This window comes from Xiphias gladius, chromosome 20, assembly GCF_016859285.1.
Source record: "Xiphias gladius isolate SHS-SW01 ecotype Sanya breed wild chromosome 20, ASM1685928v1, whole genome shotgun sequence".
Lineage (NCBI taxonomy): Eukaryota > Metazoa > Chordata > Actinopteri > Istiophoriformes > Xiphiidae > Xiphias > Xiphias gladius.
The window spans coordinates 6046938-6061587 of NC_053419.1; the positions used below are offsets into that span (position 1 = coordinate 6046938).

Below are 14650 nucleotides of genomic sequence, written 5' to 3' on the forward strand. Positions count from 1 at the left end.
GATATTCTAAATTCTGTACTTAAATTTCAGGGGTGCCAATAATTTCAACCAGGACTCTAATCTATTTTCAAGAAAAAAAAGCAGGAAATTCTCACACTTGAACAAAGCAGACGCACACATTTCCCTGCTGCAGTGTGATTCAAGCCATCTGATTGATGGACTCATCAGCAGCCATGGTTAAGAAGGGTATGTCACTGGACACATAATGCAGCCTCGGCATTTACAGTACATTAACGAAAACGCTGAAAGACTAAAATGGAGTCCAAGTTGTTTCAATTGTAGTACCTTCACTTAAAAGTCTTAGGAGTGCTCTGACTGAGGGACTTAAACTGTCAAAAACAATACCACCTTATATATCACTTCGCAACTGCTTTAGGCTTTAGTGTCATTTAATATTCTATAAGGATAAGACAATTATGGGGATATTCTGTGATACAAACATGGTGTTACAGGTGATTAATAGGAAGACCCACCTATGCCATTCACAGTGGTTGCACTTAACACCATTCAATACGCATTTACCATGGCTAAATAAGCAAAGCTATTGGATGAAGAATTATCTAGAACTTTGACAGACTGCTGGTACCATGAAAAGCTACATAATTATGAACATGTAATATATCTAATGGCAGATTAGACTCCATTCTTTTCTGTCAAAAAGACCACCTGTCGATAAATAATCCAGGTGCAATGGGCAGCAATGTTCAAAACCTTAAAAATGAGGCTTCTCTGTACTTTCAGAGCAGTCTGACAGTCCAACAGTGTAATAAATCCATGAAAACTTCAATAATTGTAACAGTGTAATGTTTAAAAACAGTAAATTTGTTTTACTTTTAAGGTGGAGGGCCCGCAAGAGCAGTGATTGGTAAAGGCGAAGGCAGCTAACTGAATCAGGAGTTATGTTTTTCGAAAACTGAATACACACTGTGGTTTTTTGTTGCAGGTGTGAAATCTGACTTCTACATATTACAGTGAAATTAAAGTGGACTGACAGATCACCAGTGAATGCACAGATATTGTTCATGTCCTTGCAGCTGATCCAAACCCTGTCAACAACATCAACATCACTCCACACTGTCCTCTTAAGCATCAGTGCTTTTATTGAGCTGTTCACCTGAGTTGGAGAGGCTCTCCTGCTGTCCGAATGTGCTTCGGCCACCATTCGCCACAGCAGTCATCACCACAGGGTTTCATTTGGGAATAACACCCAGTGTCAGGTACAGACAAGCTGCAGCCGTGTGACCCTGCAGTGTAACAGAGTTCAGCAGGAGCCCTGACCTCTGCTGTACTGCCATCTGCTTCGGATCAGCCAGTGCATTATGGCAAATTAATCTCACTATGTCAGACACACAGGTGGAAATGTTGAAGAATAACTCGACAAAAACCTCAATTTGTCCAAGATATTTCTTAAAAACATGGAATTGAAGGTGAATTGCGTTTTTATATTCTTTCTTATCTGCTGCTTTACACACACATAAAATGAATGAAATGTTCCATTATGACATCAGTGTTGTGCATTCCCTTCAGATGCTGCTCCACACCACTGTTCCCTTTTGTATTTGCCACTGCAGCTGGGCATTTTTTGTGGGTTACTGAAGATGAAACACGAAACTTTAAAGCTTTTATGTGGCCACACAAATCACCTAAACAACATTGCAGTTTTACAGCAGCCCTCTCTAACTACAGGCCCTGCCAATTAATATACCTCGGTGCCAGACTCCCCTTGAAAACGTGCTTTAGTTAAAGGTGATAGCAGCTCTCTATTATCATAGAAGAATCCCCACAAGGATCACTTACATACAATGGATTCTTTGTGTACTTCCATGGCAACTCCAAAATCTACCACCTTGCTAACCTTCTTCACCCTCCATGATTAACAATTTTCCAGCAGTTTGTCTGAGATGTTAGCAATACAAGCTTCCGATTTCCTTCCACACTGTACCGTAAAGTATCAATAGACTTATCAACAGAAAATCGTTTTCAATAAGACATTAAGTGTCTTCATTCGGCTTCAGCGTCCAACATCTTAAAACTATTTTTGGGTTTCGCCAAAAACAATACATGGAAGCAACACGTTGCAACAAGCAGGACACGGCCAAGAATGCGGGTTTCTAGCGGCTTAACTATCGAACAGTACCAACTAGCTGGAGCGGCACGAGCGAGACCGTAGCGGCTGCTCGTGTCATGTGGCGGGTGGAAACGCTCCGTCCATCTCCCGGCGCAGGAGCACCAAAATCCATGATGTCCGCACCAAAATTTCAGACGGCGGCGGTCGCAAAACGAGACGGTAAGCCGCCTTTACGAAGAGCCACACGCCGCTGCCCCACAGTCCTCCATTCTTCCTCCTGTCCACCATCACGGAGGAAAAAAGTTTATTTACAACGAGCTTCCCTGCGCGCTTCGCTGAACCAGGCGGTGAAAGACACGCTGGCAAAAAAAAAAAAAAGAGAGACTTGCCCTGCTGAAGGAAAGCTTACCTTTGTACTGCAGCGAGTTGCTGGTTCGTATTTTCACAGTCCCGCTTATAGACTCTCCCGGACCGTAAACCACCTTGTTGTTGGTAAAAGTGATATCGAATTCTTGCAGCTTTCCCATGGCTCCGCTCCGCTCCGCTACTCCGCCGCTCTGCGTCTCTGAAAGCGCGAGGAGGCGACGCTGCGCTCTCACCTGCTGCAGCGCGCGCCCTTGGAGACCAGTGACGTCACCAGGACTGTACTCCACTGAGCGTAATGGGAGGGAGGATGACCCATGTACACCCCGGTTTGTGGGCTGGGTGGGATCATTTGTGGTAAAAAAAAAAAAAAATATATATATATATATATATATATATGACAAAGCCTAAAAAGCAGAGTGACAAAAAAACACAAAAAACTGAAAGATAAGGAAGAAAGAAAAAGAAAGAAAGAAGGATGGCATTATTGTTAAATGAATTTGATTGGACTACTTGAACTTGCACTTTTGGGTAAGCCATTGTTATTGATTCTATTTCAAGTTTAGTTTAATTTTTTAAAAATATATTTCTTCAACTTTGTAAATGATATTTTTTGAGGGGAACTGGTATCAGAGGCCATTCAGAAGCCAAAACATTCTAAATATCCTTTATCCTTTTCCTCCCACTCTCTCTAAAATGTGTGCCATTTTTCTATGCTTGATTAGGCACAAAATACTTTTGGAATATACACAGGGATGCTTCTCACATCAGGGCCTCAGGATCGCAGCATATTACCAGTTGACTTAAAGTACAGTAAGACTGGAGCTTTTGGGGCACCTGAAGTTCCCAGTCCCCATGGAGGTTGCCCAATTTACTCAGCCTAAATCCAGCCTTGTTGGCATCTAATTTTACTATGTTATATATGGGTTTGTCCACATAATGACAAGCAACATTTCACATCCCGCTAGGACTGTACTGATAAAGCTGTCTGGGTTTATATTTACTAAAACACTACCCATGCTGAGAGAGAGGATCACATGTTGAACAAAATTTTTGCATTTACATGTAAACTGGGAGTGTCATAATTCCTGTTACTCTATGTTAAGAGCACTGCTTTTGCATTTAGTAAACAAATAATCACAATACCATTGATTAACAGTTGCAAAGATTTAGCACCAGCTAAAGCTGTCAGCAGACTGTTGCACTACTGTCCAGCACTTTTTCATTTTTTCCAGCTGTGAGTAGCTCCTTCTTTGTGTATTGTGGGACCAAAGTGTCCATCAACACCACACTCTCACTGTGAGTCCTTTTTAGTCCGCACGCTGGCATTTTTTAGCCAAGATAAAACACAAAAATACTCACAACAGAGTATGACTTAGCATAAAAATGTCTCCTGGTTTTTCACATTGCTCATACACTTCCCATCTCTGCGTATACTTCCTTTCTCTGAAAGTACTTCCTGTCTCAATGCGCATCATCAGTGGCCGGAGCAGATGTGAAAGTTATAGCTTTGGTGCACAGAGAGCTCAATCCTATTGTTTTCACTTCTAGTTTTCATTGTGGAGCTTCAACATGCTGCATTTACTAGAAAAAACACAGACGGGCAGACATCAGTTTTCTGTCTGCCTCTCTCATTTTGTCATCATCTCACCAGGCTGCTAATATTCCTGGTAAAAGCTTTGAGACAGATGTTTCCATGGCGACAGACAAACACCATGGTTACCAAGTTTCTGCCTGTATCCATGGAAATCTGGTATGCTGTGGCATCTGATCTGGTCTGAAGAATGTTTTTTTTTTTTTTTTAAATTATTATTACTCCAGTTGCAAAACCTGCTCTCAAACAGTTTGAGTAATGAGTAATTTTGACACTGCGAGGCTGAAAGTGAGAGAGGATAATACATTATTTCAGGAAGCAACAGGATAAGATGTTGATGCCATATGTCAAGTATGCCGAGCATCAGGCTGAGGTGAATCCGTGCCAGTGCTGAGTATAATGACTAGACAACCTCATTCATGTCTTCTCTGCTATACATCTCTTTTTTTTTGTTGCTCCCTTAGTGGTTTAATCATGCTTTTACACCACATTTCATTCATTCCCTATTAACGTGCTGCACAGATGGCCCTGGTCTGCTGTGACACTGACCTTTTGTCAGGCGGCTCTGGCCGAGGAGCTGCACACTTGTAACTGTACAGTCATGGAGGGAGGCATCGAGATGAAAACTATATGAGTGGCTCCACCTGGTGGACAATTGCCAGAGGCCGTTTACATCTTAACAGTACTGTATTGGGTTTGAGCAGATGACTGTTGTCTGAAGTTATTTTGCTGGAAATGCAACAATAAATCATCTTATAAATACAGTTACAAGATATAAATAACAACTGGGTGATAATGACAAACTCAAACACTGTGATATTTTAAAAAAATTCTTACTATCAATATATACTGTAATTATATAATGTGGGGATCACTATAGGTGCTTCAAGAAACACTTTCTAAAAAGAAACACTTTGTGATGTGAATATAATGACCAAAGAGTATAAATGATACACTGCCGATCCTGTTGAGCTAAAACACTCAAAAAGCTCAGAAAATATACCGTAATGCAGCTTTGAAAAGCTGAACATTTACAACATTTAGAACACAATAATCACAATATTGATAGTATATTGATTTATTGGCCATGTTATGTTTTTGACTTTCCTTTACATTCTATTTTCTACTGATATTGCAGAGAAACAAACAAGTAAGACAGGTATAGCACCGTTGTCTTTATTTCAAACTAACACATGTAACATAAATTTTGAGGAACAATGATTCATATCTTACTTCAGCATTGACGTGTTTTTCAAGAGTCCAACTCAGGTGAACTCACAGAGGGATCTATGTTATTAAATATTGCTACATAGCCAGTACAGCAGGCTGCACCTCTCTCCTACTTCAATCCTCTTCCTCTTCTGAATCTAGCAGGCAGGTGTGTGCAATGGCCTTTGTCACAGCATAGGGGTCACAGTTTGCTGCAGGGCGGCGGTCCTCGAAGTACCCTCTTTTCTCTTGGCCCACCTGGCGAGGGATGCGGATGCTGGCGCCTCGGTTAGCCACTCCGGCAGAGAAGTCGTTGATGCTGGAGGTTTCATGGAGACCTGTGAGACGTCTCGCGTTGTCCTGGCCTCCACGAGGGTCATAGACGCGGATGTGTTTGCTGTGTTTTTTCCTCAGCTTCTCGATGGCCTCCTCGATGTATCTATCAGCAGAGGAAAAGAAAGACAGCTGAGTTACGGAAGGTTGCTGCAGTGCCTGTCGATGCATGAATAGACAGGCAAAAACTAAACCTATTAAGGTTTAGTTCTTCATTAGGCAGTAGGTTCATTCATCTCTAAGTGTCTGAAGTAGAAAGTATTATCATGTAACTAATCTCATATTTTTTTACCATTTCAGGGCAGTGGAAACAGGTTGTTAACACAATATTGAAATATCATCAACTTTTACATTGATATGGAATACGTGTTAGCAAAGAGTTGCCTATTTACACATCCATCAGATACAAAGTAACATTAGTACTCGTTTGGAGTCATTGTTTTTGCCGAGTGATGAATGACAGTCCAATATTGGCTCTCATTTACGCTCTGTCTTTTGGTCTCCACAAAATGCTGCGGTTCTGTTTGACTCCTCAGCTGCTGAATGTTAAAGATGATAGCTTCTTTAAAATACAAAATCTACAGATGCTTCATTTACCTAGGTTAAGTTACAAATGCTCAGATAATTAGTTAAATGTTTTCTTTCTCTTTAATTTTGAGTGTGTAAGAAATAAAAAATTTTCGAGTTGTAGTTTTGAAGGAATGTGAAATTTAAGGGTTACCTGAAAAATGTATCTGTGTGGTGAAACTCGAGAAATCTCAAAGGTAAAATGTTCATTTGGTGAAAAATTGAGTTAGCTGAATAAGCTGGTGCGTTTTGCCGTGCTTTTGTTACTGCAAATACAGATATAGTCAAAATAAGGGCACAAAAAGTGGAGTAAAGTGCATTACACTTTTTTCTGCATGGCTTCATGGTTTATCTTTTTATTGTACTGTATGGAATGATATCGTATCAAGACCAAATCGAAAATAGCTTTTACTGAAACATATCAAATAGTAAATAAATCATAGTGAATGTTTTACCAACCGTGAGTCAATCTATTTACCAGAACAACAGACAACTTTCATGATCAAAGGGAAAACAGTACACAGATAATTAAAAATGGCATTTTTGGAGGCCAAAATACTTAGAAAATACTTGCCTTTTAAAGATGTTAACATTTAAAATTAATGCATGAGTTACTGTCATAGCAAGTTTCAAAGAAAACGTTTACTCACTGCAGTCCTCTCTCTTCCCTCATCTGCATGGTGCTGACATTTGTGTGGCAACCAGCACCGTTCCAGTTGCCCGTAATTGGTTTGGGGTCCAGTGTTGCCACAACCCCAAAATCTTCACACACACGGTGCAGCAGATAGCGTGCAACCCACAGATGGTCGCCCATCTCAATACCCTCACAGGGACCCACCTGGAACTCCCACTAAAGTCAGTAGATACATAGGAAAAGAAGAGAGGGAAATGAGGTAATAGTAGAGGGGAAGTGTCAAACAAAAATGGACAAAACAGCTATTCAATTTGAATGGATAATCATGCCAATATGAATGCTTTGTCTTTCCATTGTGCCTTAGAATACACTCACCTGAGATGGCATAACTTCAGCATTGGTGCCACAGATTTTGACCCCTGCGTAGAGGCAGGCCTTGTAGTGACACTCCACAATGTCCCGTCCATAAGCATTTTTCGCCCCCACCCCACAGTAGTAAGGGCCTTAAAGTCGGGGACAAGATGGGAAGCTTGTTAAGACAAAATAGATGCAAAACCTGTGCAAAAAGACCCCCCAACAACATTGCATTTGTGATACGATCTTTCCACTTCAACAATCAGTAGAGCCTGTAGTTATATATATAATACAATTATATAGTTCTGGTGGCTCTGCAGCTCTTGAACTAGATCAGGGATTTCTTTTCAAAAGTGGTTTACTAATGTTCTGTTAAGTAAATGCAAGACATTATTTAGAACTTATAAACCCTTTATAAAGTACGCTTATTAAACACCTGCCTTATGTTTCAATATTATATACCAGTGTTAAAAAGATGAGATAGGAATGACTTCTAACTCACCCTGCGGTGATGGGTATCCATGCACGGGCCAACTAAAAGGATGTCCATCTATTCCCAAGAGTGTGTACTCCTGCTCCATACCAAACCACATGTGATGATCTTTAACCTCCTCCATCACTTTGTTGCAGCTAGCTCGTTCGTTAGTCTCTGGAAAGCAAAGACAAAAAACCAGGACAGCTTCTTGTCCTGAGCTCACTGAAATGGGATCAGAAACACATGATCAAAAATTTGAAAAATCTACCTGCAGGTAGGCGGTTGTACTTGAGGACTTCACAGAGGACCAGTTTGTTGCGGTCGAGGGTGAATGGATCCCTGAACATGCGGACTGGGATGAGGTACATGTCACTGTTGGAGCCTTCGGCCTGGTACGTGCTCGAGCCATCAAAGTTCCATTCAGGAATATCTGACAAGATCATTTCGCACCGATGATTATTATCATATCCTCTCATCTAAACGTAATTCAGAACTGGATTTCCAACATTCTGTGGCTAATAAGCCAACAAACTATTCTAACTCATATGTTGCTGAGACAAATTCCTATACGTTGTTTGTACTTGGTAAAACAAAAGCTTAAATCTTTGCTTGATATTGAAATAACACAATGGGAAGAAAAAAAAAACTCCATTACATTACATTACACTCCATTATAAGTTATTGGTGAAATGTGCCAAAGTATAAAAATTGGAGAAGGCTCATTTCGTTCTCCACCAACTCCAGAGAAAAATGTCTGGCTCTTTAGCACCTTGTTCACTGGCTAGTCTAACTGTCTAAGCTTTTTTGCTGAAAACAGCACACAACCCCCCATAAATCTACTGTGTGCCACTTTACACCTTGATGTAACATGTTTATTAGTGAGCTATTTACCGTTTATGCTTTCTGGTTCGCTGTCCAGGGTTCGGGTCTTGTTGCGAAGTTCCTCTCCTGTGCCGTCGATCCAGATGTAGGTGACCTGGCACTTCTCTCCCTGCGGCAGGCTCATGTAGTGCTGACGCACGGCCTTGCTGAGACAAGAGCTGGACGACACTGATGCCATGTTCACCTTCAATCAGAGAGGCAGAGTACAATGCAGCGGTGATGTTTTCATCACCTTATTGTGACATGTCTTTCTTCTTCTTCTTTCTCTCTCTCTTTGTGTTTTTTCTTCTTTTCCTGAGCCATTCCTTTCTGTCTTTCTTAAAACTCCTCATCCAGCATGCATGAAAATACCAAATCTGGATATACAAGGTTTTCACAAGGAAATGGAAATAAATTCTACTCTTCCTAACAGTAAGTCCACATCTTATTTGGGTTCATACATCATTTCTTTTATTTTGTTACAACTCAGCTGGTTTTACATTTGGTCAGGATAGAAACCTGTAGGTTTTAAAACATATTTGCATTCAGTCACAAACACTCACAAAAAGCAAAATCAGTCAGGAAGACAAAACAAAAATAACCAAAAATTATCTGATTGAAAAAATTAATTTGAGAGCAGCAGCAGTGCACGTTGTCATATTTTACGACTGATATTTAATGAAACCAAATCCTTGGCCTTTTTATCTGGGCTCTGCTGATTTCTCTATGAAATACAATGACTGTAAATAAAATCAGAATAGAATGGAAAAAACAGAATATTCATCTCATATCCAATCTCTGAGGTTTGACTCTCTTGTACTTTCTTGTAGAGAACATTTGTGAATTTAATTTCACTTTTGTTCACAGTGTCATTAGGAATATCATATATTAACTCAAATTATGAGATGTTGTATTTAAGGATTATCAGATCAGTTTTGCTAAACAAAGAAAATGAAATATAAAAAACACAGTCAAATATTTGGACTTACGGTGTTGCAGGTGATTTCAGGGTTAGCCGAGTATCTGCAAGACAACTTAGTGTGTGTCCTGCCTGAACCTGTTTGTGGTATTTAACTAGAGTGCAAATTACCATGCTGATGACACAGACCCACGTGTTCTTTTCGTGTTATGACATTTGAAAGGCCTACTGTAGGTGCATTTGTGCTTGATTTATGTTTCCGTTGCATGCAATATTATGCAGATCAGATCCCTCGTGCCTCTGACTTGATGCAAAGTCAAATGTCTGACGATGTTTGAAACATGACTACGTTTCTTCTCTGGAGGAAAAAAGCTTCAAGGAGTAAATGCTTTACATCCATACTGTATATTGTCGGCACACGCAAAAACATTTTAATTAACTTTCTCTGTCAAAATCAACTCATTCCATTCACTTAAATTAAAAACAATATGTCAGTCAAATCACTACATAGTTACAGCTGAGGCAATCATAAACTTCCATGGGAAATAGTAATGACAACCCACCTGTTCCAGAGAGGCCATCTGCTGATAGTGACCGACTGCTGTTTGCTGAGCGGAGAGTCTTGCAGCTCAGTGAACACAATTAGGGACTAGAAGCTGCTCATATGCTCAGTTTCCGTCAGGTTAGCTGTCCTGAGATCAGCCAGGCCGGCAGAAATTTAACAACTCCTACAGAAACAGGACTGGTCACTTGGGACACTGTGATGGTGTGTTTAAGTGTATGATGTGGGCGCCGAGCCAGCCTAAGACACAAGAAAGATAAGCTGCTTAAAGGGCCCAGGGGCCACCGAGAGCCTCCAGTGCCCCCAGACAACCAAATTACAAAGTGCTGTTGTATCTAAAAAAATGTCAACTTTTCAAGAACTAATATTAATGTCCTTGATTTAACTGGACAACGGTGCATTTATTTTAAGCTTTATGGTTATTCATTTTTCTTTTACATGACCTAGCTTTATTTTATTAATGTATTTGTAGCCATTATAGTGGCATAGGTCTAGGGTTGGCAAAGTTGGTTGGTCTACCATTTTGATCCAGACTGAAATATTGCAAAAACTATTGGATAGACTGCTATGTGACTTTGTACATATATTCACTGTGCCCAGAGGATGAAACCTACGGACTTTGGCGATCCTCTGACTGTTCCTCTAGCTCTACTAGTGGGTCAAAGTTTTCACTTATCCAGTGAATTAACTGTTTCTGTTTGTTCAGTAACTGTGTGTGTTTGTTGGTAAGTGTCAGTCAGCAGCTATCATATTATTATTATGAACATTTACTCGGGATGAAAGGCACTAGATGTTGTTTTTACAAGCACAAAATCTTTGACTCACAATCTCATCATACAACAAACTTGATGCATGGCATTCTTGTGCATGATTTTGTTTTCCTTGCTGTGCAACATTCCAGTTATAATTAGAGTGATCACCTTTATCCTCCGATGAGACATTTCTATCTTGATTGGAATGGTCCCTTCCAGGATGGCAAGGGCCCCATCCATAGGACATGAGGGGTCACTGAATGGTTTGATGAGTACAACAATTGTGTGAATCATATGCTATGGCCTTCGCAGTCACTAGATCTCAGCCCAGTTGAACACCTATGGGAGATTTTGGACTGATGTGTTAGACAGCATTCTCCACCACCATCATCAAAACACCAAATGAGTGAATATCTTTTGGAAGACAGGTGTTCATCCCTCCAGTAGAGATCCAGAGACTTGACGCACTGAAGCTGTTCCTAACACCTTACTAAATGACTTGGCTCTTACTATTACTATGTTGGTTTTTCCTTTAAAAAATTTGTCACCTGTCTATATGTAGATGGTTTGGGGGTTCCTTTGACTTTCTGCCCTGGTGCTACCAGCTGCTTAACATTTTGGGTTCAATGTGAAATGTTATTACTTTATTATTACTCAGTCTGACAATATGTACGTTAGCTGTCCCTGGAATGAGGGTTATTTTCGCCTCACCAACCACTAGTGACCGATGTATTCATCCTGTCAACAGCATTTTTTGAAGGTTGCTCGGAGTAACTTAATGTTTATAACCTTGTCCACACAGTTCTGATTGCCTCAGTTGTTTTCCAGCCAGGGAAACAGCCGTCAATGAGCACATATTTGAATTGCGAACAAAGTCAGAGATGTGGGCGATGGTTCAGAGGTATGCTACTAAGCTACTGATTAACTTATGTTGAAAAATATGAACTTGTAATACACTTCAGTAATGCGCATAGCATCTCACACCGAATCACCATATTATTTAAAGGTTATTTTTATCGCCTCATTGCCTTTATTTGATAGTTGAATTTACAGAGAGACAGACAACAACAGCAGACACAGGTCTAAAAACAGTTGCTGACCTTAAATGAACTGCAAAAATGGTAATTACATGGTGCATCTTAGACCAATAAAAAACACCCAGGACGCCCTTGATATTTCACATTTAACCATCAATCACTTCGAACAAAGATAAAGGGAATGGCAGATGCCAATTGCTTTGAGCAGCCTCCTTAGCAATATAGCCAAACCAAAAAACTGTGCTCAAAACAACATTTGGGAAAGCAGCAACTCATGAAGATCATTAGAGTGACATGGAAAGCCATATATTTTTGATAAAAAATGCTGCATTTTTGGCCTTTTTTTACAGTCTTTCCCTCTCAGCATTTGGCTATCCGAAAACCATGCTTATGGTAAAAATGTCAAAGGGTTTATGTTACACAAGTATCAACAGTCATAAATGGTTCAAATGACCAAATGTGCAATTAAAATGAAAGGCGAGGTGAAGAAGTCACTATTGTTCAACAACTGTCGATATATGCCTGTCTTCTCTCTCAATTAGGCTTTTCTCACAATGCGTCTGGTCTTTCTCAGGTTTCTCCCTCCTCTGTCGGTCGTGACCGACCGGCTGCTTGGCCTCCAGGCTGCCTGACACACCCGCGAACTGAGGAGGAAGCATATGTGAATTAAAAGCGTAACTGCAACCTCAGGGATTACGCTACAGAGAGTGATACTGCGCATCACATCAGAATTTTTCCTGTAACCACTGCCAAGTACAAATAACTTCTTAATAACTTCTCCTCAGTTCCCCAAAGGCCACCTTACCAATCAGAAAGCCACAGAATATTTAAAGAATGTTTCTGTGACTTTCAGTTTTGAAACCCTGTCCACATACTTTTGTGGAATTTTTGCTCTTGGGCTGTTTTTTGTGGTTTGGTTCAGAACCCTGAGTTCCAATGAAGGTAAATCTTAACACGACAGCACACAGGGATATTTTAAACAATAGCGTGCTTCTAACTGTGTGGCAACAGTTTGTTGTTGTCCCTTCCCTATTTAAATGTGACAATGCTGTCACATATAAAGCCAGGTCCACCCTAGTTTGGTGTGGAAGAACTTGACAGGCCTGTATGGAGCCCTGATATCCAACACTGTTGTGATGAAACCAAACGCGACTGTGCATAAGGCCTTATCATCCAAAAATTAGTGGCTGACCTCGCTAATGCAAAGTTTCTGGGTGTATGACATGTTCTTTTACTCTTAAGATTGACGGTTGAAGAACATTGAAGGGCACCACCTCCTACCAAATATGAATGCGCTTGCTACACTAACAAAGGTTTGCTGAGGAAATATTTACCAGTTACACAGTAAGCATTTGGGAATGTTGTTTTTCCAATGTCCTAAACTGCAGCCCACAAAACTCCCTCAACCAAAAGTTGTTTGATGGGTGGCCATCGAAACCCCTCAAAGTATTTAATATATGACGGCACAGAAAAAAAAGCAAGCACCTCTTTGTACATGTGAAGCTGAAACCAGCAGGTGTTTTAACTTGGAAATGACTAACATGTAGGACTAGAGTATTAAACTTCAAAAAACTTTTATTAGTGGGTATCTGAAAGAATGAGTCACACCAACCCCAACAATATCAAACAATGGTTTATTAATCAGTATCCGTTTCTCTGTTCAGCAAATCCTCTCAGGCTACTGTTGAGCTATCATTACCAATCACTAGGTTACAGCAGTGCCTCCATATTTAGGCTACTAGAACAAACGCGCAGATGGTCTATTCCTGATTAAAACCAAATCGAAATGCCAGCCAGACACACGCGCGCACCGAGCGCACACACAGGCGCGCACGCACGCGCGCACCCACCTTGAGCGCAGCAGGGGTCCAGCAGCCGGTCTGAGAGGCTTGGCGCTCTGTCTCCGGTACTGCATCCAGCCGCAGACCAGCTCGTGCGCGATCATCACGTAGAGCAGGAAGATGAGCACGGCGGGATCCATTCAGCTGCACGCGCCACCGGATGAGAACCGGCGGGTGCAGATAAGAAACGGTCCAGGTGACAAGGAGCAGCACCGGGGCTGCAGGCGGCCCAGGTCTGCAGTCTTGTGCAGGATGAGAGATAATTGTTGATGAAGGCGGAAGAGTAGGAGAAGGTCCTCGTGCCTAACCTTGCCCCCTGCCCACTCCAACTTCAGGCACTCAAGTCGCGAGACACGAGCTGCTGCTGCTGCTGCTGCTGCTGCGGTGGGTCACGCTCTCCACCCATGACAACACAGCATCCTCCAGACCCATCAGTTCAGGCGAGTGAAACGGAGATGTCTCTCCGTCTCACTGACAACAGATGAGAGTCACGGTGACAGCAGCAGAGAGGGGACATCGGAGGATGTTGCCGTAGAGACGCAACCGTTGCTAGGGGGCAGGATGTCGTCATCACCTCTTCCCAAAGATGAACGAGGCATTTGACCAAACCAGAGCCATACAGGGAGCTACCAGCCAAGAGCAGGCATTAAAGTGACCTCACTCATGACTACTTTATCAGGCTACCATTCATCCTCTGAAAAAGGATGTGACTATTATTTGCCTTATCGGTTCATTTTCATCTGTATAGTTTATTAACTGACAAATATTTAATTTTTATAGCAAATACAATATACTGCGTATGGGCTACAGTATATTATCTCGGTCCAGCCCGATGCCCCATCAGCAGCCAAAAAAGAATTAAACTGAGACAGAAAAACAACAAAAATCTTACAATTGGAGAAGCCGTAACCAGAAAATATTTATTTTCAATGAAATAATTCATCAGTTAAAAGTTAGTCAATTATCAAAGTCCATGTTGCTTTTTCTTTTTGTTGATTTACACTGATTAGTTAAATTTATTTCAATTTTTATTTCCCTCTAATTTTGAGCCGAAACATTTGAAAATTAATTTTAAACCACT

General features: G+C 41.0%; 2 protein-coding genes across 2 annotated transcripts in view; both read right to left on the reverse strand.

Annotated features, from left to right (window-relative positions):
- arrdc1b (arrestin domain containing 1b) overlaps positions 1–2670 on the reverse strand; it is a 37686-nt gene extending 35016 nt beyond the window's left edge. Inside the window, exon 1 of the mRNA XM_040158304.1 lies at positions 2478–2670. Within this exon, the coding sequence (XP_040014238.1) occupies positions 2478–2595 (118 nt within the window). The 5' untranslated portion in view covers positions 2596–2670. The remainder of the gene's footprint in view (positions 1–2477) is intronic.
- A 2699-nt stretch (positions 2671–5369) lies between these two features.
- LOC120806471 (glutamine synthetase-like) lies at positions 5370–8657 on the reverse strand. The gene is made up of 6 exons (XM_040157687.1): positions 8489–8657; positions 7866–8027; positions 7625–7771; positions 7144–7271; positions 6785–6984; positions 5370–5673 (listed from the first exon to the last, which is right to left on the reverse strand). The coding sequence occupies exons 1-6, from the start codon at positions 8655–8657 to the stop codon at positions 5370–5372; spliced, it is 1110 nt and encodes a 369-aa protein (XP_040013621.1).
- Positions 8658–14650: the final 5993 nt, after the last annotated feature.

Coding starts and splice junctions, on each gene's coding strand:
- LOC120806471 (XM_040157687.1), bottom strand. CDS start 8,657: ATGGCATCAGTGTCGTCCAGCTCTTGTCTCAGCAAGGCCGTGCGTCAG. Junction 6,985..7,143: donor CTGAAGTTATGCCATCTCAG/GTGAGTGTATTC, acceptor TACTGACTTTAG/TGGGAGTTCCAGGTGGGTCC. Junction 5,674..6,784: donor AGGGAAGAGAGAGGACTGCA/GTGAGTAAACGT, acceptor CTCTGCTGATAG/ATACATCGAGGAGGCCATCG.